A 25,471-nucleotide genomic window follows, 5' to 3' on the forward strand; every position below is an offset into this window, starting at 1 on the left:
AAAAAAAAAAAAAAGAGTATAGGCACGAGAGAGGAAAAGGGTAGGTTATTGAATCTACTTTAATCCCAAAAGCAACTATTAATCCCCCAAAAAATCTTACATTGGTATGGATTTTGTATATTGATACAAATTTATTTTTGCCATATTGTATATGTTTCTGCTTTGTTTCAGATGTTCTTGTATATTGATACAAATTTAAGGTTGTTTTTGTTATACTGTACACATTTCTTTTTTTTGTTTTGCTTTTTTGTTTTTTTGTTTGTTTGCTTTTCAATACAGGGTTTTCCAGTAGCTATGGAACCAGTCCTGGAATGTGCTCTATGACCAGGCTAGCCTCAAACTCACAGACATTCATCTGCCTCTGCCTCCCAAATGCTGGGGTTAAAGGCATGTGCCACCACCACCCAGCCTATTTTTGTTTAAGATAGTGTACCTACACAGCTTGTTTAAATATGTAATGTTTTGTTACTGGTCATGGTCAGGAAAATACTATCCAAAGGAAGTTAGACTCAAGGATCTCTTTCTAAAAAGAAAAAGGGGGTAGAAGAACGCTAGGAGGAAAGGGTAGATTATTGAATCTACTTTAATACCAAAAGCAACTATTAATCTCAAAAAACTTTACATTGGTATGGAGTTTTATATATTGATACAAATTTAGTTATTTTTGCCATATTACATATATGTTGAAAGTCCTTGAAAGTTACTTAGGATAATAAAGAGACACAGGTTAACAGTCACCCTGGCCAGGCAGTGGTGGCATATGCCTTTAATCCCAGCACTCAGGAGGCAGAGGCAGGCAAATCTCTGTGAGTTCAAGGCCAGCCTGGTCATAGAGCAAGTTCCAGGACAGCCAGAGTTGTTACACAGAGAAACCCTGTCTTGAAAAACAAAACAAACAAACAAAAAATAGTCACCCATAACTATCAAACTTATAGTCATGTTAGGTATGTTTTTAAGGTCATACAGAGATATATTTCAGATAGATAGGTGATCTTCAAACACTTGAAAAAACCTACAGAATATGGCATTTAAGATGTTTAATATAGCCGGGCGGTGGTGGCGCACGCCTTTAATCCCAGCACTCGGGAGGCAGAGGCAGGCGGATCTCTGTGAGTTCGAGACCAGCCTGGTCTACAAGAGCTAGTTCCAGGACAGGCTCCAAAGCCACAGAGAAACCCTGTCTCGAAAAACCAAAAAAAAAAAAAGAAGCCGGGCGGTGGTGGCGCATGCCTTTAATCCCAGCACTCGGGAGGCAGAGGCAGGCGGATCTCTGTGAGTTCGAGACCAGCCTGGTCTACAAGAGCTAGGTCCAGGACAGGCTCTAGAAACTACAGGGAAACCCTGTCTCGAAAAATCAAAAAAAAAAAAAAAAAAGAAAAGATGTTTAATATACTAAGACTTTTTTCACTTGAGACATGTCTGCTCTTGGAGGTACTGATCTACTTCGAAAAAGGATCACAGGCATTGAAGAACCTCCATATGGAGTTTGCGTTCTTTGTGGCACAAGCTAGCCATTTGGGCAAGAAACTGCCCTTACCTCGAGTGCTGACAGTATGCTGTTCAAACTGACAAACGGGACACAAGGCAAAGCCACTGCCAAACTTTGCCAAGACAGAGTAGGACAGATTTTTTTTTTTTTAAATTTCCTGCTTCGGGCTGGAGAGATGGCTCAGAGGTTAAGAGCACTGACTGCTCTTCCAGAGGTCCTGAGTTCAATTCCCAGCAACCACATGGTGGCTCACAACCATCTGTACTGAGATCTCGCATCCTCCTCTGGCCTGCAGGCATACATGGAGGCAGAATGTTGTATACATAATAAATAAATAAATCTTTTAAAAAAAATTTCCTGCTTCACAGAAATGTCTAGGCCAAAATTGGATTCCCCAACATTGCTGAGGAACTGTTCAGGCAGCCAGATGTTTCTGTCATTTCTCTTAATTTTGGAAGTTGCTTGCTTTGCATTTCCTGTTTATTAGGTTATTTGATGGGGTTGAAGACTAGATAGTTACAGTTCTCCTTAATCATAGTTGAAAGTAAATTAGGTATGAAACATTGTACTCTTGGAGAGGACAGCTGATGGAACATTTTCTCTAATTTGCTAAATACAAATAGACTGGACATTGTGAATGTATTTCTTACTTGGTAATTGTTCTTGTTGTAGTTTCATTTTGTTAAGGTTAATACCTTTCCTTTCTATTTAGACAATACATGACAATTATTCTTATTTTATATAGTTTTACTATGTTAGAATTAGAACCTTTTCTTTTTAATTAGACAAAAGGGGGGAAATGTTATGGGGATTTTGTCTATGTTGTGGTCTGACGTCCAATGGAATAGAGCATTCGGTTCAAGAGGCAGGGCCCACACTCAACTGACTGTGGTGGATCATGGGGTTCCCTGGCAGACTCAAGACAAGAAAGATGAGGCCCTGGGAAAAGGATGAGGTGAGCCTGAGGGGTTGTGTGGCCCTTTTGTGCTGGGAAGTGGACAGTGGTGGTGTGTGTTGCAGCCACTTGTGATTATCTCAGATTCAAGTTTTATTTTATAATAAACAGTAAAAGAAATCATTATAATAACATGTCCAGGTCATTTCTGCTCAGTCTTCCTCAGGATATTTCATCTTCCTCAGAAGAAGCTGTAACTCCTGAGCTTAATGAATTGACCTGCCTTTCACATCATTATTTCTCCAATATACCTGATACAGCTTGTCTCTGAGTCTTTGCTTGGGCTGTTCACTCTGTCCTAATGCTCTTTCCCTCTCCCTCTCCTCTCTCTCCATCTCTCTGCATACCTTCCTATCAGAGGCATCCTGACTTTATACGCACTGATCCAAAGATGCTTCCTTCAGTAACTCTCCTGAGAAATCTCCAAGATTGAAGACCAATTCTCCTGCTCCCTGCATGCCCTGTTCAACATGTATCTACTCATACAGACAACAGTATCTACTAAGGTAAGAAGTCCCAAAGTTCTGGGCTGGCGAGATGGCTTTGGTCCGTAAGAGCACTTGCCCCTAAGCATGGGAACCGGAGTTCAGACACCCAACACTTTCACAAAATGTCAAGGATGGTAGTGTAGCGTGTGTCTGTAATCCCAGAGCAATGAGACTGGGGCGCAAACAGGCAGATCCCTAGAGCTTGCCCGGTGGCCTAGCCAAATGGTGACCTGCAGGTTTGATGAGAGGTCCGATCTAGACAAATAAGGTGACATGTGGCTGAGGAAGTGCTAACTTCTGCCCTCTACAGACATGCACCCCTCCTACACATGAACATATATATACATATACATATACATATGCATATACATATACAATTCCCAGGGTTCGGTAGAGAGCCAGGCTATCAGAATCCATAGAGCCACCAGGAGGCAGGCATTCTGGCCTCCCAGGGCTGGGGTTCCTCAGCCAGGAGGGCGGGCTAGCTTTCTATGTAGAAAAGAGGACCTGAAACATCAGGGCATGAATCCTAAGCCAGGCCCCGCCTTCTTCAGTTTTTCAATTTTCTCCACTAGAACAGGGGTCAGAGGCTAAAGTATTACACATAGGACTGACCAGGCTAAAGGTGTTGCCAGGCAGATGAGGGTAGGGACATGGCCCTAGGCCTGGTCAAAGTCCTGCCCTTCTCTGATGTAGGCTGAAAGCACACTTAAGAGTGGCCTCTGGAGGTCAGGGGAAGTGGGAAACAAAGCCAACCCCCTGTGTCTTTTCCTTCCCCATCCTGAGTTGATGGTTGTTCCTCTAGCCTCCACTCGGCTAAGTCATTACCTTTATGCCAAAGCTTCCCAGAGCTTGGGTCTCCATCATAGGAGGAATCCTAGCTTGTGCCATGTCCTATATGCTGACTTAGATGCTGAGACTCTGAGGCCAGGAAAAACCACTGGCCAGAGGGCACTGGGAAGTAGAAGGTTTAGTCTCTTGATATGAAGAGAGGGTTGATTATGAAGCATTCCCCAAAGGCTCATGTCAAAAACTTAGACCCCAATTAGTGGCAATATTGAGATGATCACGAGGGCCTGGATGGGGAGATGGAGCCAATCTTTGCAACATTGTATCTTGTTCTTAGCACCTTCCTCTCACTGGCTCGCTAGCTCTCTGCTTCTGCCACTGGGAGAGGAGAACGGGCGAACAGTTCTGTCCAGGGCCCCTTCTCTACCATGATGCTCTGCCTCACCACAGGCCCATAGTGATGGAGCCATGTGCCATGAACCGAAAGCTCTGAACTGAAGTAAATCTTGCCTTTCTAAAGTTGATTTGCTATGTACTTTTGTCATGATAAAGAGTGACTAACACCAACGCCCCCCATCCCTGCCTTTCCCTACAGACACACAGGCTGACCATACCCAAGAACAGAAAAGGAGGTTTATTGAAAACTATATACAGTTTGCCCAGGTCCTACCAGAGGCTGAAATCAGGACCTGTCCCTCTCACACCTGGAGCATTGTCTTGGCTACTGCTGGAGGAGGCCAGGGCTGAGACCAGGGTACCCACTGTGGATCTTCGTCAGTGTACTGACAACTATAAATAGCCTAGAGGTGGTGGGCAGGGGACAGGGAGTGGTTCCCTAACCTGATCTAGTCACAGCCTCGAGAAGGGAACACTATCTTGAAACTCAGGCCTAGTGGACCAAGCGAGGTGTCCAGAAGTCCTCTGCTTCCAGGAGGCTTTCCTGAACATAGGGGCCAACAGCCTCCCCGTCTGCCCTATGTGACAGGCCCCATGAGCTTCAGAGGCTTGGCCTAGGGGTGCTGGGCACCCTTCCTCTCAAAACTGACTCAGGGTCCAGAGCCGCGGGAGCCATCCCCAAGTTGAGATGATGTTGGAGAGCTCCCAGCACGAGGTCTAGGCCAGAGCCTCACAGGCAGGGGCAGCGTGGGGGTCAGGGTGTCCCACTGTAGGAATAGTCTGCCTTATTGTGCATCACCAGCCGGTCATCCACGAAGTAGAAGCTGTCAGACTGTGTCTCATATGGGTGACGAATCATTTCGCTGACTGCAAGAGAGGCCCAGCCAGGGCAGAACGTCAGGAACCTGTGCCATGCTACTATAAGGACTTCAGGACCGGGATGGGGGAAGGCAGGGACAGATGAACCACTTCGGAGGGTTTCTCGTCTCTCTGAGCCTGTTTCCCTCCTGGTGGTGTGGGAGTGGTACCCAGGATGTCTGAGAGGAGGTCCGCTGTACAGGTACCACCCTCCCATCCCGCACCCACCCCCACTCACTTAGCTCCTCAGAGAGAGGTGGGAAATCATAGATGTGTTCACAGGTATTCTTGCTGCTGGGTATGCAGAAGCCGAAGTGGAAGTCAAAACTTTTGAGAAGCTGGTTGCGGAAGTAGTGCCTTTCAATCATGCGGAAGTTGTTGACCGGCTTGTCTCCCACCGTGAACTCCACCCTGAGTTAAGAGAAGGGGGCAGGGCTGAGAGCGGCCTCCATGCCAGCCAGACAGTCAAGGGACCAGGCTCCAGGCAGACCACCAGTGAGAGGCTCTGGAAGAGCTGTTCCCACCCTCGCGCTCGCCCCCAGCCCTCATCCCAGTCGGGTGACTCACGTGGCTCCCACCTGCCTTAGGCGAAGGAAGGCAGGTGTGAACTGGTAGCGAACAAAGCGCCCTGCATTGGGGTCCAGGTCCCGCCGGTTGATGGGCAACCGTTCTGCAATGTACCCCAGCTGGGCTCAGTGGGTTTCAGGCTGGAGCCCTTGCCTCCTCCACCCTCCCCTCACCAATTTTCAGAGGCTCCCAGAATCACAGAATGTGCATAGGATTATGGGAAGTCTTTGGGACTGCAGTTTCCAGGGATGCCAGCAGGGGGCAGGACGGCCTGTATGAACCCGGACTGTGCTCCACCCTGAGACAGTGGCAAAAAAAAAAAAAAAGATGCCTATCTGCCTACAGACACCTGAGTATGTTGGGGTCTAAACCTGGATTCTGCTCTGACCCTCTTGTGGCTTAAGGAACCTAGGGAGCCCACTCCACTGTTTGCCCACCTCTTCCTGCCAATGACCCACCTGGCCACTAACCTGAGACAGGGGGCTTCTTGATTTCAAAGAGGACTGTGCCTGAGTCCATGTCTCGGATCTTGAACCTGACGAAGTCAATCTTGTAGATATTTTCCTCAGGGGAGCACAGGTAGTCTAGGGGAGACAGGTAGCTGAGCAAACAGGGACTCCAAACATCCACTGTCAATTCAGTTTCTGTAGGACCCTAAAGCTCGTTCTGATCCCTCTGGCCACTGCCCTCCAGAGAAAAAACCGTGACCCTGTCTGGGAGAAGTCCCCACCCTGCAGGGGACAGAATTCTGTTATGAGGACAAAGCCAGGGATTAACAGGCCCATCCTAGTGGCCTCACAGGATCAGGCAAGGGAGGTCACCTCCACCATATGGTCCCTCCCATCCTCTATTTGGGGGACCCTTATTTCAACCTCCACTCTGCCAAACTGGCATGCATCCTTTGGACAACTAGGCCTTCTGTCTAGTGGAAGCTTCCAGCATGAGGGGGGCACCTCACTCCAAAGGGAGCATGCAGCTCTGCTCTTCAGAGAAGGCTGTTAGGTTCTTCCTTGAACTGTGCCCCACCCCCACGACACACCCTGTGGCATGACATATAGATGCATCAAGCAAGGCTGATCTTGAGGGGACTTCCCCTTGCATGGGTTGTTTGGGGGGCAAGTTGGTACCCCTTCCCTGTTCTCTTGCCCAGTTCCCTCCTCCCTCTGTAAGCAGCTTATAGGAGCCCAGGTCCCTTAAGCAGCTTATGGGAGCTCTGCTGACTCAAGCTGGAGCCCAGGCTACTGGGGGAGAAGAGGCCGACTTTGCTCAACAGATCCTCTGCTGGTCTCCCAATGAGAGGAAGTCTTAGCAAACAGAGGGAACCCTTAGAGGTCATCTTTCCAGTCTTGGCCCCACACCAGCCTCAGGGATAAAGTGCTCGCTCTCTGGTTCTCAGATAAGCACAGGCCAAGCCAGAGAAGAGTATAGTGTGGCAGGGGATGGATGAGGCAAGGAGTCCTGGGCTCAGGGGGAAGCAGGAGAGCTAAGCATCGCCTAGGGAGTTCGCGGTCTGACCCTAACTACTGTTCTGTTGTTGCTGATTTTATGGCAGGGTCTCATGTAGCCCAGGCTAACCTCAACCCTACTATGTGGCAGATGCTAGCCATGAACTCCTGCTCTTCCTACTTCATGCAACTTACTGTCCTTACAGCAGCAACTGCAAGTCCTAGAGGAGGCCCTGGCAAGAAATAAGAAGGGGCAGAAAAAGACCAGGGAGGCTCTGGGTGCTGCCAACCTTCAAAGTACCACATCCTCCCCCAATGACCCACAGAGGCCCGGAAGTCACCCTCTAGGCCCCTGGGCCACCACCTCCTATTCCTCTGTGGTTAGAAGAGGAAGTGAATACAAAGTCGTTCTCTCTTCCCTAGGTCTTCTCCTCCCCAAGCCTGGGGGAAGCCCCCTCCAGGAAGCCCTCCTAACAGCCCTCTAGCACCTTGGAACCTGGCAGAAATGATATAAAATTTTAGAGGGTCCTGAGCCCTGCCTGTCCTGTCTACCCTAGCTCAGTAAGGTCTTACTCTTATAGAAAGACGCTGCAGGGCAAAGGGACGAGGGGGCAGACTGGCAGCAGGATCCCACCACTTGCCCAAGTCCCAGGAAAAGCATCCCTTTCTTACCCTGTGCCCAGCTCAGGAGCCTCTCCTCTCACTGGGAACAGCTCACACCCAAACCTCAGTCTCTCACACTGCAAACTCAATCAGTTAGCTCCTCTGCCCTTTCAGAGAGTGAGGGTCAGTGGCTGCCTAGGGTTCAGGATGCCACAGCCACTCCTTCCCCTCTGCCAATAATGAAGCCTAGGACCCAAGGTCGGGCCAGAGTAATGGCTCAGAACCCAATTGCTCTCTTGCTGTGGCCACAAATAGCTTCCTAAGCCGGATTCAGGGCCTGATAATCCAGGAAGAACAAACTCCAGACCTCTGTGATTAGGTCAGAAGACAGCAGGGAAGGTGGAGAGGCCTGGAACCGTGTTTCCAAGTCCCAGAAAGAAAAGGGCTTTCACGAGGCCCCTGTCCTTTCTCACCCTCTACAGGCTATGACTTCTCTCCAGATTAGGAGACGCGTGCTATGACTTCACTTAGAGGCTTCCTTAGCTGCAAAATGAGTCTTCAGTTATCCAGGAGTGAGGCAGGTGATCCTGCCCTCCACCCAGAGGGCTATGGGTGTACCAGCAGCTGTTAACAGAATGCAGCCCACTGGCTTCAACACCAGCCTGGTCCAGGCCCCTCCCTCCACTGATGCCTGCTTGACCAAGGGAGCAAAGCTCTGGAGGTCTAGCCAAGAATGCTGCTGCCTAGCTCTGAACGGAGGAGGGAGGCCCCTAGGGACCCAGATGCACAAGCTCAGGCCTGCCATCCTGGTCCCCTCCACAGCTGTCTGGGAAACCTCAGCTCTGCTGCTCCTGCAGCTCCAGGGTTCGGGTCTGCTCTAGCACCCGGGTCCATCCCACAGAAAGCGACTGCAGACTCACAAAGGGAGCCAGGGCAGGTTGCTGGCGGCCCACCCATTCCAAGGCAGTGTGCAGTTCTCTCCAAGGCTCAGCCAGCCTTCTGCCAGAAGACTCTCTAGTCCTTGTTCACCATCTGTAGTGATGCCTGCCTCTGCCCCAGTGCTCACTTGCCTGCCTGTAGGCAGCTGCTCTGAACCTGTGTGGCCTCCAGTACTGCTGATAAAAGAGCCCTATTGACATAGCATGCATAGCATGCAAGTATTGTCCAACATCACAAAAACCTTGAGGGAGGTAACATTGTTCCCATTTTACAGATGAAAAAACACACTCCTGGAAGTGAAATTATATTCCCAAGGTCACACAACCAATTAGAAGGCAAAACTGAGACGCTAATCCAGGCAGCACAGCCTGGAAACAGCTCCAGTGGAAACTAGACTTCCCTTGATGAGAGAGCCCTGGTTAATAAAACAAAAAACAAGCACCAGCCACTACAGGCTTGGGGCTCACACACTTGCTTCCATGACACAGCCCACAGTCAACATACTGAAACCCTGATCAGTAGCGTTCCTGGAAAGAGTATTGCCCTCGCCTTAATCGAGGAAGCAGGGTGAGGGTAATAATAGCCAGGGAACCAGAGGGTCTTCCTCGCTTCTACCTAGCAGGGTGGGTGCTGAAGACCGACTGCAAGTCAGGCACACTCCTCTGTGTGACCAGCCTCAAAGGGTCCCGAAGACTCCATAGGGAAAAGGGTTACAGATGCAGCTGCTGCCCCACCTCCACCATGGGAAAAGGGGTGGGCCCCTTGAAAAGGAAAGAGCGAGGAGGGGCGCAACAAGAGACCAAGGAAAAGAACATAGAAATCTCAGGCTTGGAGGCAGTGGGAGAGTAAGGGGGACACAGAGGAGGGGCACTGCGTGGGGGAGGGGTGAGAGCGGGGGGCCAGACTCTGAGCCTCGTGGGTCCCCTCCCGCGCTCTCCCTCCAGCCCGCGGATGGCGCTCCCTTGCTGGTGCTCACCGCCTGTAATCCGCTGCAGCCCCAGCACGTCGTCCGGCCCGATGGTCTGTTTGCCCTGCAGCGGCCCCAGCCTGGGCCCCGGGCCTGGCTCTGGCTCCGACTCGGACCCGGACTCGGATTCCACCCGAGGCTCCCGCGTAGGTTCCACACTCCGGTTCGAAGCTCCTGGAGCGGGCTCCGCCCCCGGCCCGGTCCCGCCACCGCCCTTCTTCACCTTCATGGCCTCGCGGGGCCTCGCGGATCCTCGCCTGCTGCCACCGCCGCCGCTGCCTGCGCTGGCTGGAGCCAGGGGAAGGGGGAGCGTCCGCCGCCCCACCCCCGGCCGGGCCCCAGGTGCCGTCCCGCCTTGGCCACGCCCATAGTGGGCGCGTCACACATGCCCCGCCCACCGCCGGGCATCTGCAGCGGTAAGAGCCAGGATCCTCTTGAACTTCACGGTTCTTTTGGACAATGTAAGGTATATTGAATACCTCTCCTTTTTCTCTGGGTTCTAGCCTCAAGGTCTTTCCATGATAGCTTTGTCCTGATACCAGCTCAAGTCTCAACCTCCCACACCCACCCAGTTCTAAAGTACTTCCTCTCAATTTCCAGCAAACCATCCTGTTTTCTTTCTTCTTTTAATGCATTAGGCAAAATTATTTGTTCCTCAAAGGTCAGCTCTATGAAAGCAGCGATACTCCATATATACATATATTCTATTCTCTTTAACACCCCAGTGCTAGCACAGTGCTCCCCGGGAGCCAGTACCCAGTATTCTCCTTTGTTGAACTGATAATATCCCAGGCTGTCATTAGTTCAAGCTATTCCCTGCTAGAATTCACAGGTTTGAGCACCTGACAACATGCAGACACCACAGCCCAGACGACTAGCCATCCCCAGATTCTACATGGGGACAATGAGGCAAGAAGGGCAGATACATGGCCAGGTGTGACATGGAGAACCTCTGAGATCAGGGCAGATCAGACTTCTTCTCACACATAAGTGAAAGTCATGATACATTGTATCAACTCATATTCAACCAGTGTTTATTAACAGCCTAATATATATTTTTAAAGAGCCCAATATACAGAACACTTTTACAAGCTTATCACATCTAATCCAAAGCCCTTCTAAGAGTGACATCATCAGGGCTTTCCGACAGATAAAAAACTGAGGTTCAATGAGAAGAGCAGCTTATCCAAGGCTCTCCATTCCATAAGTGCAGCAGGGGTTTGGTTCAGGCCTGCTGGATTCCAAGTCATGTCTCCTCATGTACCACACTGTCTCTCTTAAAGGGTAGAGGGAAACCTTAGCCACAAGGCAGAACCAGATCCTAAGCCGCTGCCTCCTAGACCAGGCTAGGCTGCACCCAATGGGTGACACCATGAGTCAGGAAGGAGTGGAAGGAGGGAGAAGGTCTCAGAAGTGGAGAGGAGAACTATATTCGACCCAAGGATTTCCCCTAAATAGTTTCTCTCAGTGTGGAACTATGCTGTACTGACAGGCTGGAAGGATGGGCAGGCAGGCAAAGGCCATTACGTTCACGCCAGATATGGAGATCCAGAGAATGTGTCCTCCGAGGCTCCTAGGTAAGATGGAGGGCCAGAGCCAGCAGAACAGGAAGGAAGGGAAGGGGAGTCCACCGTGGAGGGTCATCCTTTGGTTGGTGGAGAGCCATCAGAAGAATGCAGACAAACCATCAGCCCTCGCTTTGGCCTCTCAGCCCAACACGCCCAGCTTGGCCAGACAGAAGGCTTCCTCTGTCACATGACCAGGCTCAATCTTTCTTCTCAGACTTTTTCCAGGACTTGTGAGTTTCCAGAAAGATCTTGACCAGAGACAGGAGGATGGGGACAGCCATAGGCAGGAAAAGTGGGATATAGATAGCAAATTTCTGGTCATCAGGGAAATACAAGAGGTGGAGGAGTGAGGGATCAAAAAAGGCACGCTCAGAAGATGTCACGGCCTCCTGGCTGGCCACAAAAGCAGACGACAGGTGCCCAAGGGCTAGCTCCTCCGCAGCCTTCTGGACTGCAGCCACAGCCCTGTATACCTGGGAATGTGAGAGGCTAGAGTTACCAATACGTCCTAGGTATACGTGGGGCAGAGGAAGGGTGCTGGCCTTTCAGTACCTGTCTCCCAGGGAAGTCTCCTGGAGTCCACCCAAGCAATATGAAAGTTAGTTAAAAAGGGCTGTTGTTTATTTTCTGAAGGCCAGCTTAAAACGTTCATTTGTTCCCACTAGACTCCCACTGCGGAGCATAGCTTCTAGAGGAAGTCTGAGGTATTTATTTATGGATAGCATGCTCACAGGTGCCCTGGCCCATTTACCTCAGATGCCACATCATCCTTGATGACAATGTTGCTGATCTTGCCCAGAAGTTGGGCCAGGGAGGTGAGGGTGGTGGTGGCTGTGGCCAAGTTCTCCACTGACCGAGCCCAGAGCAACTGGTCCAGTTCCCAGGTCATGAGTCCTTCACTCTTTGGTCTTGAAAGCAGGCATTTTGGAGGCACCTGGGGCTGAGCAATCCCAAAGAGAAGCCTGTGGAAAAGGCACCAGGAGACCAAAGTTCCTGTGGGTAAGGGTGCCAATGCTAAGATTCCCATAGTCTCTGCCCTAAGCCAAGGTCCATGGGCACAGCCCCAAAGGGATCATGCAGGGCCTTACCTCAACTGAGCCAGGAACACCTCCATCACTTGTACCATGTTCACCTCAATTCTCACCGGCAGATCCGAGGCATTATAGATTTTGGGATCAACATTGTATATCTGAAAATGGGAAATGCAGTTATCTTCATACCACACAGGGCCATGCACATTTCTGCTCAGTATTCAGAGGTCAGGAAAGAAAAGAAAGATATGGCTTCTCATATCTGCAGGCTATAAGTCCTAGGGGCACAACAATATCCCTACTCCTTTTTTAAATTTTGAGTATACATTACTCTAATGGACCCGTTGAAAGTCCTATTAAATTAAAAACAGTTATCCGTTTTAGCATTCCTACCCATGGACCAGAGGATAAAGGAGAGGAAGGTCCTACCACTGCAAGACACCCCCAGGGAAGCTAACAGCTAAGATGGACAACTGGTAAGTATAAAGGGTCACAGTACAAAAAGCACTCACAAAAGTAAGAACAAGCTAGGCCAGCAAAGGAGGGGCAAGAGCACAGCCCTGTCAGCTCCTTGGGGCACGCTCCTCCCCACAGGGACTAGAAAGGCCCACCTACTCCCCCAGAGACAAGCTGATGGACGTTTCTTGGAAATAAATGTGGACTCTGGGGCCTGAATAGGGTGACTATTACCATAATGCCACCCCAGCGGGGACTGTGGAAGGCATTGGTGGCCACTGGAGCCCCATCCTTGTCCTGAATGTACAGAGGGGAGTGGGCGAGCTCAGGCACATAGAGTAGAAAGTTGAGCACAGGGTACAGGGAGGCAGCACTGGATCCTGTGGTACAAACAGAGGAGTTAGGACACCAAAACATGTGCCCTGGATCGTAGTTCCAGGTTCAGCCTCTCCTTGGCTGGTAGGACTCAGTTCCCCCAAATGACACTCATGAGGATACCATCTACTCTACACGGATGGGACAGAGTCCTCAACCCCTTAATGTCCCTGGCTTTCTGCACTTTGGGAGCCCACCCCCCACTGTCCACGGAAGCCCTCTGCAAAGAGGCTTCAGCTCTATAACTGGTGTTAGGATGACCCCGTCAGGTCAGCTCTCTCTGCTGTCCCTCCAGGACCTTCACAGCAGCTAAGCTCACACTGCTCACCACAGCGTTTGATGGTCTGGTGCCTGCCGGCCAGCCATACCAGCCTCATCTCTGGTCACCCACTCACATTTCAGCTTCCCAACTACTCCACGATCCCTCAGTTTCTATGCTCTGACTCTTCTTTGTCTAGGCCTGCTCCCTTTGCCATACAGCCTTTCTGTCTCTGTGCTCATGTGGCCACAAAGCCTCCTTTGGCTAATGTTGCGGGATGGATGAAGTAGTGAAAGAAGGGGGAGTTTGCAGAGGACACATGTGGCACCCCTCTTGAAATCCTTGGTCAATCCCTAACAATACACTCAACTCTGATCTGCCTGTATTACAGTTCTTCACCACTCCCCAGGCTCCTTCCCGTAAGACCAAAGATTATAATCCCAGCTTCAAGGTTCCCCTAATTCAACGAGTACAACTGTCCATTCAAATTCTGTTTTGGGCTGATGAGATGGCCCAGTGGGTAAAGGTGCTAGCCACCATACCTAATGACCTGAATCTAAACCCCATGACCTAATGACCTGAATCTAAACCCCATGACCTACATAATAGAAAGAGAAGATGAACTCTCACAAGTGGTACTCTGACCTCCACATGCATATCACAACAGTTCCCCCAACATCCACAAAACACATAAATAAATGGTAAGAGAAAAATCAAGGGGCTGGAGTGGTGCTCAGTGGTTAAGAGCACTGGCTGCTCTTCCAGAAGATCTGGGTTCAATTTCCCAGCACACACATGGCAGCTCACAACTGTTTGTAACTCCAATTCTAGGGGATGCAGTACCCTCATACACACATACATGCAGGCAAAACACTAATACACATGAAATAAAAATAAATAAATCATTAAAAGAAAAACTGAATTCTGCTTTCAAAGGCTGGAGTTGTAGCTAGGTGGTAGAGTACCTACGTGCCTGATATGCACAAGACCCAGAGCTCAATCCCCAGAACTGAGGGAAGAAAAATTACAGTGGTTTTTTTGTTTGTTTGTTTGTTTTTAAACTGGCTATGGTGGCAAAAGCCTATGATCTCAGCACGTAGGGAGTTGGAAAGCAGGAGGATCAGGAGTTCAAGGCTTTCTTGACTACACAGTAAGCATGAAGCCAGCCTGGGATACATAAGACCCTGACTCAACAAAAAACAAAGACGTCTACCTCTCTGAGGTACATGAAACTCTGCCTCAAACAACCCAAGGGAAAGATGAGAGAGGATGAGAGGATGAGAGAGGGGGGGAGGGAGGGAGGAAGGGGGGAGGGAGGGAGGGAGGGAGGGAGAGAGAGAGAGAGAGAGAGAGAATCTTCCCAGTCCAAAAACACCAACTCAACTCAAACCATCAAAACACACGCCCCACCTCCAGCCCCACGCTGTGCCTATAGTGCTCCTCCTGGCCTGGCAGAAGGCCTCCTCAAGGACTCACCCAGCCGGGACTCCACTGGGTTGATGACATGGGGGAGGCTGTGCATGGCCAAGTAGTAGCTTGATGAGGCTGGGTCAAAGCGGGGGTTCACTCCCAACATGGCATAGTAAAGGATCTGTGGAACAAAAAGAGGACATGCTCTTTCTGGTCCCCGCACACGGACTTAGAGTCTACCTTTTCTACGGAAAATTTGTAAAGATAAATTCAGGACAAGAGAAAACATACAAGACCAAGTCAGGGTGCAGAGAAAATAGGTGTACGGAAGAAAATAATAAAATCAGGGCAAAGTTAACAAGCTGAACTCATACTTAGAAAGCCACATATTTTACCAGACACCCAAAAAGGGAAACAAAGAAAAAGCATAACTGAGTGTCCACAAGGGCCAATCAAACCTGCTCTTCAGAGACAGCCACTCCCCGAGCAGGACCTGATAAACAGTTGCCCACATTTTCCCTACAAGGACAGGATGTGACACAGAAAGCAAGCAGCATCCTTTATGACTTTATTGTTACAGTGTTCGCATATTCTGAAAGCTTTATTTTTAAAATAAATTCCTTAAGGGCGGCTGATGGCTTTAATATCTAGGTGTGGCTGCTGAATAAGGTCCAGAGGGAGCCCTCAGGAAGTCGCTTTGTTAAGCTGCTCTGATGAACTCCTTGAGCTGGACACCAAGGAAGGAAGGACACTGGAACCTGCCTTCAAGGGATCAATGGACGGTAGAGATAAACAGGGGCACACACATAGCGCTCCCCACAAGTAACACACCTGTACCTGCTCACATGACACCGCCCTGTACATAGCTATGCAAGCAAACTAAAGAGACGGAAGAGCAGAAGCCCTCGTAAGCACTAAATCTGTATAGGCTTTGAACAAAGTCCTTAACTCACTCCCGGTCTTACCTGAGAGTCCACAGAGAAATTGCCAGCAGCACTGAGGGAGTTCAGGAAAGGCTGCACATAGCGCTGGACGGCCCCCTCGATGTCCCAGTGGACGTCATGGGACTTGGGGTCCGGGTTGAGTAAACTAAAAGTGATCTCATAGCCTATAGAAAGAGGAGTCATGGAATTCAGAGGAACATCAAGGAAGAAGAGAGGCAGCCTCTACCCCCCCCCCCATCTAACCTGGATGGAGAAGGGTGCCAGGAGGAACCAGAGAGGACAGACATAAGATAAGGAACACTACTGAGTGCTTTAAGAAAAAAATAAAGGGTTGGGTGATGATAGCACACACCTTTAATCACAGCACTCGGGAGGCAGAGGCAGGAGGATCTCTGTGAGTTCGAGGCCAGTCTGGTCTACAGAGGGAGTTTCAGGATAGTCAAGGCTATACAGAGAAACCCTTTTTCAGGGGGAAAAAAAGAAAAAAAAAAAGAAAAAGAAAAAGAAAAAAATGAAGAAGCCAAACATGGTGGCTCCTGCCTTTAATCACAGCACCCAAAGGCAAATGCAGAGGCAGGAGGATTTCTGTGAGTCAGAGGCCAGCCTGCTCTACAGAAAGAGTTTCAGGATAGCTAGAGCTATCAAAGAAAGACAGGAAGGAAGGAGAGAGGGAGAGGGAGAGGAGGAAAAGGGAGGGAGGGAGGCAGGCAGGGAGAGAGAGAGACAAAGACAGAGACAGAGACTGGGTAAACGGTTCAGAACTTGCAAGGGCACCGCTGCCCTTGCAACGGACCAAGGTTCAATTCCTAGCATCTATACGGTGGCTCACAACCATCTTAATTCCAGTTCCAGAGGATCCGATGCCCTCTTCTGACCTCCAAGCATCCACACGATAACACATAAATACATGCATACATACAAAACACTCATATACATAAAATAAATAAATCTAAAAAAATTTTTTTAAATGGAGAACAGAAAAGAAAGAAAAAAGCAGCTTGCATAGATTTCCCCACTCCTCCACCTGACTTATTTCTTCTCCCTTTCCATAACGAAGTCCAGAGCCCTACCCAGGCTGGACTTGAGAGGCCTCCTCTTGTCAGAGCTCCACTTGTCCTCAGGGAGGTGGTCGGCCAGAGCAGCAGCAAGCACATCCTCCGTCAGAGACATGGCCTGGGCTACTTGGATGACGCGACGGCCAATGATGTTGAAGGCTTCCCGGTGCACTAGCCCCCGTATGACTGCTGTCCTCTCAGGTCCAATATAGCTCATCATGTCCTGTGCAGGGTACAGAGGGATGGAAGACTGTGGGTGGCCCAGTAAAGAAAGCCCCGCCCCCCCTTTTGGAAAAAGTCTCTCGTTATATAACCCAGGCTGGCCTGCAATTTGAAAGTCTCCTGCCTCAGCTTTCCAAATGACGGAATTACAAAGCATGAACCATTATGCCAGCTCTGGCTCCTGCCTTAAGGTATTGGCCTAGTGCTACCAGTCAAAAGGCCGCACCACTCTCTAGACCTGTAGAGAGCAGTTTTTTCTTTCTTTTTTGCTAGTTTTGCTGTGTTTTTAAAGATACAGTTTGGGCTGGAGATGTGGCTCAAAGGCTAATAGCACTTCCAGAGAGCCCAGTTCCATTCCTAGCAACCACATGGTAGCTGGCTAACAACCATGTGTAATTCCAGCTCCAGAGGACCTGATGCCTCCACCTGCACAGACACACACACAGGCAAAACAACCATGCACAGAGTGTAAAATAAAATTTAAAAAACAATGGTTTATTTCTTTTTATTTCATATGTATGAGTGTTTCCATATATATATATATGTGTGTGTGTGTGTGTGTGCACCACGTGCCTGGTGATCATGGAGTCCCCTGGGATTGGAATTAAAACAATGAAGAGCCACCATGTGTGTGCTGGGAACTGAACCCAGGTCATCTGTGAGAGCAGCCAGCACTCCTAACACCGAGTCATTGCTCCAGCTCCTTTTTTAGTCAGTGTTTTAAGAAAGGGTCTCATGTAACCCAGGTTGGCCTTGAGCTATGCAACTGAGGATGAACTTGAACTCCTGACCCTCCTGCCTCCACCTCTCCAGTTATAGGCATGTACTACCATGCTTTTTTTTTATGTTTTCTTCATTAACCTGGCATTCCTGAGCACTGGGCTTATATGCCTAATCCCATATAGTTCCATTCCTTTTTCCAGTAGACACAGGTTCAGTCAACATTTAAATCTTTAGGGACTGGTAAGACAGTGAAGTAGAAACCAAGAGGTGATATGCTAAGCAAGAAAAGCAGATTCAACAAACAAACCGAAGTGTGGTCTCTGAAAAAGGCACATGGCCAGAGGCAAGTCTGCACGTAGCACTACACGAAGAGGGTGAGCTGGAAGTAACACCACTGCCCACCAGCGAGAAGACAGACATTAGATTTGTTCATACAGTGGAACACAGATTCAGCTACACATGCCACTACAAACGGTCCTCTAAAATACTGAACAATCAAAGCAGCAAAACTCAGAATGTATAGTATCATATATCTATGTTTTAAGATATGTAAAATTGGCTAGGGGTGGGTGGTGAACACCTTCAATCCTAGAACTTGGGAGGCAGAAGCAAGTGAAGCTCTGTGAGTTTAGGCCAGCCTGGTCTACATAGCAAGTTCCAGGATAGTTAAAGCTGCACCATAGAGAGACCCTAAAACAAACAAACATACATACATACATACACGAAGGAAGGAAGGAAGGAAGGAAGGAAGAAAGGAAGGAAGGAAGGAATAAAAATAAATAATAAATGGGAAATTGGACTGGAGGTATTAGGAAGCCCTGGGTTCAAGTCTTAGAACTACATATATAGGTATAGTGATCCATGCCTGTAATTCTAGTATTTGGGAGTTAGATGGAGGAGGACAGGAAGTTCAGCGCCATCCTTGGCTACAAACTGAGGCCAGCCCTGGTTACATTAGACTCTGTTGATAAAAAAATTAAATGATCACTAGCACTTTAACCACATACCTGTCCCAGATTTAACAAAAACCCAAATCGATGTGAGTAACTGCACTGGTGTGCTTATTGTAAAATGTGGAGCTTTCTGTAGCACGTGCAGGGTATATAGCAGCACCCCTACAGGAAGTGCCCGGGGAAAGGATGAGCTGACAGAACAGCCACCAGCCGGTCTCACCTGGGGAAGAAGGGAGGAGTGTTCTGAGATCACATACACAGTCAGGGAGCCCTCTGCTTGCTTCTCCGGCTCAGCTAACATGGCTTCTGCCTCTGTGGATAACGGTTGGGACACACCAAGAGCAACATTATTACAGCTTCCCCTGGACCCCTGGGTGCTTGAGTCACCCCACCGCTCACTCGCTCATGCTCAACAAACGCCACAGCCAGGCTTGAGCAGGCCACTCCTGCTTTCAGCCCAAGGCATCCCAGCTTTCTCAGAGAAGCTATGGAAGTTAAGACACAGCATGGAAGTCACACTTGGGAGATGTCCTAGTTAGGGTCACTATTGCTGTGACCAAACGCCAGGACCAAAGCAACGTGGGAGGAAAGGGTTTATTTCAGCTCCTACTTCCAGGTCACATCACTGAGGGAAGTCAGGGCAGGAACTCATACGGGACAGGAACCTGGAGACAGGGGCTGATGCAGAGACCATAGAGGAATGCTGCTTACTGGCTTGCTCATCATGGCTAACTCAACCTGCTTAACTCAGGATCACTACCCCAGGGCTGCTGGCATCACCCACAATGGGCTGTGCCCTCCCCATCAATCACTAAGTAAGAAAATGTCTTATAGTTGTCCTTCTCTCTCTCTCTCCTTTTTTTTGTGGGGGTGGGTGGGTGGGGGACTTCAGGACAGGGTTTCTCTGTAGCTTTGGAGCCTGTCCTAAAACTCATTTTGTAGATTGGCCTGCCTCTGCCTCCCGAGTGCTGGGACACCACCACCGTCAGATTAGAGTTGTAGCTTATGGAGGCATTTTCTCAATTGAGGCTCCCTCGTTTCAGATAACTCTATCTTGTGGGGCTGGAGAGATGGCTCAGAGGTTAAGAGCATTGCCTGCTCTTCCAAAGGTCCTGAGTTCAATTCCCAGCAACCACATGGTGGCTCAAATAACTCTATCTTGTGTCAAGTGGACATAAAATGAGCCAGCCCAGGAGAGCAGAAGAAAAAAAGGGCAACTCATCAAAACTGTTATACCTTGTACACTGCCCAGTGACAAGGCCTCCTCCTCGTGGTCCAAAGCTCTCCGGTAGGCCTTCTGGAAGCGGCACTTGATTTTCATTTTGTCTGGAAGGAAAAACACGTGAAGGGCATTAGACCTTACGTACCTGCCCAGCTGGGCACCTCCAGCATTAAGGACACCAGGATGGCACCTCAGAGAAAGAGCATGTACCAAACAGTGACAGCCACTCCGATCATTTCTGCAAAGATGACAGTAGACACCTGACATTCACTTCACCCTCTTGCTCCAGTTCTTGTCTCTGCCTGTATGCTCACTGGTCCTCCAGCCAGAAATCTCCAAACTGGGGAGTTTATTTCAATGTACAGGATATTGATTGGGGAGAGGAGAGAAACCATGTGGTAACTAGTCAATTAACTTTAATGTAAACCAAAGCATTAAGTACAACTCAGTAAGTTAGTAATAAAACAAGGAAGCCTGCTGTCGCCTCTGCCATTTAGGGTTACCCAGCATTCCTTTGTGAAGGTCCTGACCAACGTGGTAAGAAAGGAAAATAAAACCTAAAACATTCAGAAGGGCTGGAGATGGCTCAGTGGTTAAGAGCACATGCTGTTCTATCAGAGGACCCAAGTTCAGTTCCCAGCACCCACATGACAGCTCACAATTGCCTGTAACGCAGTTCCAGGGGACCTGACACAAACATATATGCAGGCAAAACACTAGTGCACATAAAATAAAAATAAATTAAAAAAATTCACAAGAGGGCTGCAGAGATGATTCAGTGGATGAAAAGTGTGCTACACAAATATAAAGAGTGTCTGCACAGGCATAAAGAGTGTGTTGTACAAGCATAAAGAGTGTGCTACACAAGCATAAAGATCTGAGCTCACACCCCCAGTTTCCACATAAAAGCCGGGTGTGGAGCACACGTCTATAACCTCAGTACTGGTAAACAGAGACAAGCAGATCCTGGGGACTCCCTGGCCAGCCAATCAGGCCGAAATGGGGCTAAACAGAAATATACTATCTCAAGAAACAAAGATAAAGTGAATTAGAAGAAAGAAAAAGATAAACTGGTAAAAGCATCTGGTCTGGCAATGTGGAGAGGTTTGTTGAGCAATACCAGGATATTTAGGAATTCTAAAATAATTCAAGGTTTAGTGAGCAACTTCCTCAAAAACAAAGGTGGAAACACAGAGGAAGATGTCTGACATTGGCTTTAAGTTTCCAGATTTGTACATACATGAGAGTACATCCATGCTCACATATATACATGCATGAACATGCCAAACACACATACATACACACACATTAAAAGAAGCAAAATAGCTATTTTGAAGTACTACAATTATTTTTCATACACACAAAAAAGAGAACCAGAGTTCAGTTCCCAGCACCCACATAGTGTATATTCTAGTTGCATAGGACGAGTCCTTCTGCTAGTGTTAGGAACAGTTCAGCAAGATGACCACACACAAAATGATCCAAGAACCCACAGCTGTACCAAGCAATGGCATCTGAGGCCACTCAATATGAAATGGGAACTAAAGTCACAGCAGCACATATTTTGTTGTTGTTGGTGGTGGTTTTTTTGTTTGTTTGTTTGGTTAGTTTTTTTCAAGACACGGTTTCTCTGTGTAACAACCCTGGCTGTCCTGTATCTCACATTGTAGACCAGGCTGGCCTCGAACTTACAGAGATCGGCCTGCCTGGGATTAAAGGTATGCGCCACTATGCCTGGCTCAGTAGCACATATTTGTAACCCCTGCATTCAAGAGGCTGAGGCTGAAGAATAGCCACAAACCTGGGGACATACTGTTTCAATAAACAAAAAACTGAACTGTAAGGAAAAAAATTAAATTATAAATACCTTTTGTAAAGGCACTGGATATAGAAATGTGAATAGGACTATGTGAATGAAGCCTGGGGATTTAATGAATACTAAGGTAATTTAGATGTCTTTAATATTTCCTTTCATTTTATTTTATGTTGAGACAGGGTTTCATTATGAGCCCTGGCTAGCCTGGAATTTGCAATGTAGACCAGGTTGGGCCTGGAAGTCAGAGATCCACCTGCCTCTGCCTCCTGAGATCTGGCACACACCTGTAATCTCAGTATTTGGGAGATGGAAACAAAAGGGGGGTCACTGGGCCATGGTGGTGCACGCCTTTAATCCCAGCACTTGGAAGGCAGAGGCAGGTGGATCTCTGTGAGTTCGAGGTCAGCCTGGTCTGCAAGAGCTAGTTCCAGGACAGCCTCCAAAGCTGTAGAGAAACCATGTCTCAAAAAAACCAAAACAATAACAACAACAAAAAAAGAATTCAATCTAGGTGGTGGTGCATACCTTTAATCCCAGCACTTGGGAGACAGAGGCAGGCAGATCTCAGTGAGTCTGAGGCCATCCTGGTCTACAAAGTGAGTTCCAGGACAGCCAGGGCTATACAGAGAAACCCTGTCTTGGAAAAAAAAAAAAAAGAATTCCGCCTAACAAATGAACCTGTAGCCACACGTGGTGGTGCGTGCCTTAGTACTTCAAGGTCTATATTCAGCCTGTACTTCCAGCCACTCCTGTTGTTTTACCTGGAATTTCAGAAGGCAAAACTGTCCAGATTACCCAACTCAAATCATATAGGAAGAGTGTCGTTAGTAGACCTGGATCTAATCCCAGCTCATGTTTACTAGTTTTGTTATTTGGAGCAAGATAAATCCTATAAATCTTGATTTCTTTATTTATAAAGAGAGAGTCATTCGGCTAGAATTACACGAAGACAACTGTGTACAGCTGTCTGCCTGGCTTCTGGCAGGCAGAGTGACTGACACCAGCTACCTTCCTATCTGGTCACAGTCTTCCTTCTATCTGGAAGGCTTTCCACTCTTCCCCTTAATCTGACCCCTGTGTGACAGTTCCTAAAAATCCAACTTCAAAAATCACATCCTCAGCTAGGTGGCGGTTGCACATGCCTTCAATCCCCACACAGAAAAATGCTGGGGGGGGGGGGGATCCATCAAACCCCTCTTCACCTTTCTTTTCTCTCCAGCAGGTGAGGATGGAATCCAGGATCTGCTGGGCCCCTACCACTAAACCAAACCTTCAGCCTTACGGCATTTTTGCCTGTTTCTTTCTCCTGATGTGACTATAAACATCTTGAAAACATTATCAATTTATTATTCATCCTCAAGTTCTTGGTACCTAACAAAGTGCCTAACAATAAATGTATGAGCTTAGAATGGCAAGAATATGTATCCGGTGTGACTTCAGACTCACGTGTCCTTTCTGGTACATCCTGCTTTCTCTACATACTGAGGGGTATCGACTGCTTCTGATAAGGTAGCGAGATTTACCTTATGAATTAACTTACCATAACAACACTGAATTTAAGGCTAGCTCCCACCTTCCTAAATAAACACACTGTTCATTCCAAAAGGATCTTTTTCGGAGGGAAAGGGACAGGTAGCACTTGTTACCAAGCCTGATGACCTGAGTTGGATTCCTTGGGGCCCATGTAGTAGAAGGAGAAATGAATCCCACAAGCTGTCCCCTGCACAGTTGGGCGCGAGCGCGCACATACACACACACACACACACACACTAAACAATAAATGTAATAAAACATTTTAAAGTAAGTTATGACACGCCCACGCTCCTCCTATGAAATCCAACCTCTGGATCTCAGGCCTGGCTCAGATGGAAAAAACAGCCCTGACTTCCTCTCTCAAGGGAACTCACATTTCAGAGGGATCTCTCTCTCATGCACAACGGTGAACGGGAGCTTCTCCTGGTCGTCCAGGGGCACAGAGTCCCGAGTAAACACAACTGTAACTGGCACCATGAGCCGGAGCTGCGGGGAGGGGAATCGGGACCTTTAGCGATGTCTGCACTTTGCGGTGGGCTGTCGCCGCTCCACTACCCTACCCCCGTCCTTCTCATTCAAGTCTCACCTGCAAGGCATTCAACCCACTGATCTGGGAGTAGGGCAACGGTGCCCGGTAGGTCTCCGTGGTCTTCCACCAGAGTGGCAGTCCCAGCAGGATGGCCACCGCCGCGAAAAACAGCGCGGCGCGCTTGCCCCGGACCACCTCTGAGGACACAGGAGGTCGACTGAGGCTCGGGAACCAGGATGCGGTGCCCGCCACAGGGCGATCGCAGAGAAGTGGGGGCAGCCGGGATCCCCGTGAGAGCCGCTCCCGCGTGGCACGTCCCCGAACCCATGCTGCAGGGACCAGTCTGCCTTCTCGCGCCCCACCCACACATTCCGCCCGCTAGACCTCCCCGCCGCGCCTTCCACCCGAAACCCACCGCACCTAGGTCCGTAGCCGCTGCCCCCAAGGCCGCCATGCTCGCTTCCGGCTGCCCAGGTCGCCGAGGGCGGGGCCTCGTGAGCTTCCTCCAATAGGAAGCCCCAGCATGAAGGGGCGGGACCACGGCGCTCTACTGCTGCCAATTGCGAGTGACACTGTAGACGCTCACTAGTGCGCAGGCGGAGCCTACGAGCGGGTATCCGCTGGGCTGAACCCTCGATCTGAATCTCGTTTTCACCCGCCACTGCCTAGCTCCACAGCCCCAGCTCAGCGAAGGCAATACTGGCCCTCGGACTCTGGGCAAGCCACCTGCCTCAGCTTCTCCAGTGCAGGGGATTACAGGCATGTACCACGCCCCTCCCAGCGGAAGAATATTTCAGTGAAGCCAAGCTTATCAAGAGCCTGAAAAAGCTTTCTAATGTCATCCCTAGGATAGGGCTTCTCTTGGGGACACCGGCTCTTCAAAGCTTAGAGACAGAACTCACAAAACCGTAAATTTTTTAGCATGATTGGCTACTCTGGGGTTAATTTTGAGACAGATTTCCCTACATGACCCAGAAGAGCCCAGTGCCTCAACCTGCCACAGGTCACCACATCAAGAGTCTAGAATTTAAAAATTGGTTCCAATTTGGAAAAGTCAGGATGCTTAGTTGAAAATTCCTGAGCACAGACTCCATATCCTAATGACTCCAGTTCAAATCCTGGTTTTACTTATTGCCTGAATTGCAGCTCTCTGAACCTGTTTCCTCCTTTGAAAAAGACTATAGTAGCTTCTTTACAGAGTCGTGTTAATACATATAATAGTGGCATGAAGAACACTGCCTGGCAGGCGGAAGCACACAGAAACTGCTGAACTAGCTGCACTTTTGTTAACAGATCAGGCCACCAGGGCAGAGCAACAGTGATTTCTCCAGCTCACCGGACACAGCCAGTCTAGTGTCTCCCTACCTCACACTCCAGCCCAGTGGTCAACATTCAGCACAAAGCCCAATCAGTTCTCACATTGCCCAGGCTCTCAAATGGATCTCTTCTCTGCGTGGAAGTGGAAATGGCAGTGGCCTTAGCCCTTGGCAAGCTCCTAGATACCTTCCTCAGCTCTGGCAGCCCAGAGTCTTTGGAGGTTTTCCTAGTGGAAAGGGGCTAAGTGCACATTCCCCCTAAATGTGTCAGGTCCCAGCAGGAATCAATGCTGCAATGGAGAACTGCCCACTCTCATCCCTGCTTGTCCTGTTGACTCCCTCCCCACTTTGAGCCCTGCACAGACTCAGCTCATCGTCCTGGCCTTTGATGTGGCAGTCCCTGGAAGACTTGTAGTCCCCGGTACACCTGCTTACAACTCCACTCCAGCTTTGGAGATCAGCAGGTAGAAGCCTGACGGGGGATGGTAGCCCAGGTAGGTGAACCCTTCCTCCATAAACTTGAAGCCCAGTGAAGCTCAGATCTCAGCTCTTCACCGCTAAGT

At 49.0% G+C, this 25,471-nt stretch overlaps 2 protein-coding genes across 3 annotated transcripts; both read right to left on the bottom strand.

Annotated features, from left to right (window-relative positions):
* Positions 1–4,334: 4,334 nt before the first annotated feature.
* Positions 4,335–9,779, bottom strand: Unc119 (unc-119 lipid binding chaperone). The gene is made up of 5 exons (XM_038327510.1): positions 9,506–9,779; positions 6,013–6,126; positions 5,543–5,645; positions 5,214–5,386; positions 4,335–4,984 (listed from the first exon to the last, which is right to left on the bottom strand). The coding sequence occupies exons 1-5, from the start codon at positions 9,723–9,725 to the stop codon at positions 4,872–4,874; spliced, it is 723 nt and encodes a 240-aa protein (XP_038183438.1). The 5' UTR covers positions 9,726–9,779; the 3' UTR covers positions 4,335–4,871.
* Positions 9,780–10,508: 729 nt separating this feature from the next.
* Positions 10,509–24,081, bottom strand: Pigs (phosphatidylinositol glycan anchor biosynthesis class S). Of its 2 annotated transcripts, XM_038326335.1 has the most exons (12): positions 24,013–24,081; positions 23,650–23,789; positions 23,438–23,549; positions 19,729–19,818; positions 18,713–18,804; positions 16,610–16,817; positions 15,561–15,703; positions 14,662–14,776; positions 12,786–12,931; positions 12,153–12,253; positions 11,816–12,026; positions 10,509–11,537 (listed from the first exon to the last, which is right to left on the bottom strand). In XM_038326335.1, the coding sequence occupies exons 1-12, from the start codon at positions 24,044–24,046 to the stop codon at positions 11,262–11,264; spliced, it is 1,668 nt and encodes a 555-aa protein (XP_038182263.1). In that variant the 5' UTR covers positions 24,047–24,081; the 3' UTR covers positions 10,509–11,261. The 2 variants fall into 2 exon arrangements, with proteins under 2 accessions (XP_038182263.1, XP_038182264.1); XM_038326336.1 differs by lacking the exon at positions 23,650–23,789 and having other exon boundaries at positions 24,013–24,047.
* Positions 24,082–25,471: the final 1,390 nt, after the last annotated feature.

The sequence above is a fragment of the Arvicola amphibius genome, chromosome 4, assembly GCF_903992535.2.
Source record: "Arvicola amphibius chromosome 4, mArvAmp1.2, whole genome shotgun sequence".
NCBI classification, from domain to species: Eukaryota; Metazoa; Chordata; class Mammalia; order Rodentia; family Cricetidae; genus Arvicola; species Arvicola amphibius.

Excerpts from the sequence above, each read along its gene's own strand:
- Pigs (XM_038326335.1), bottom strand. The coding sequence starts at position 24,046 with ATGGCGGCCTTGGGGGCAGCGGCTACGGACCTAG. Across the intron at positions 15,704-16,609 it reads GCCTCTCAAGTCCAGCCTGG|GCTATGAGATCACTTTTAGT; the intron begins GTAGGGCTCTGG and ends CTCTTTCTATAG. Across the intron at positions 12,932-14,661 it reads CCCAGTGGAGTCCCGGCTGG|GATCCAGTGCTGCCTCCCTG; the intron begins GTGAGTCCTTGA and ends TTTGTACCACAG.
- Unc119 (XM_038327510.1), bottom strand. The coding sequence starts at position 9,725 with ATGAAGGTGAAGAAGGGCGGTGGCGGGACCGGGCCGGGGGCGGAGCCC. Across the intron at positions 6,127-9,505 it reads GCTGCAGCGGATTACAGGCG|ACTACCTGTGCTCCCCTGAG; the intron begins GTGAGCACCAGC and ends TGTCTCCCCTAG. Across the intron at positions 5,387-5,542 it reads CTAAGGCAGGTGGGAGCCAC|GGTGGAGTTCACGGTGGGAG; the intron begins GTGAGTCACCCG and ends CTCTTAACTCAG.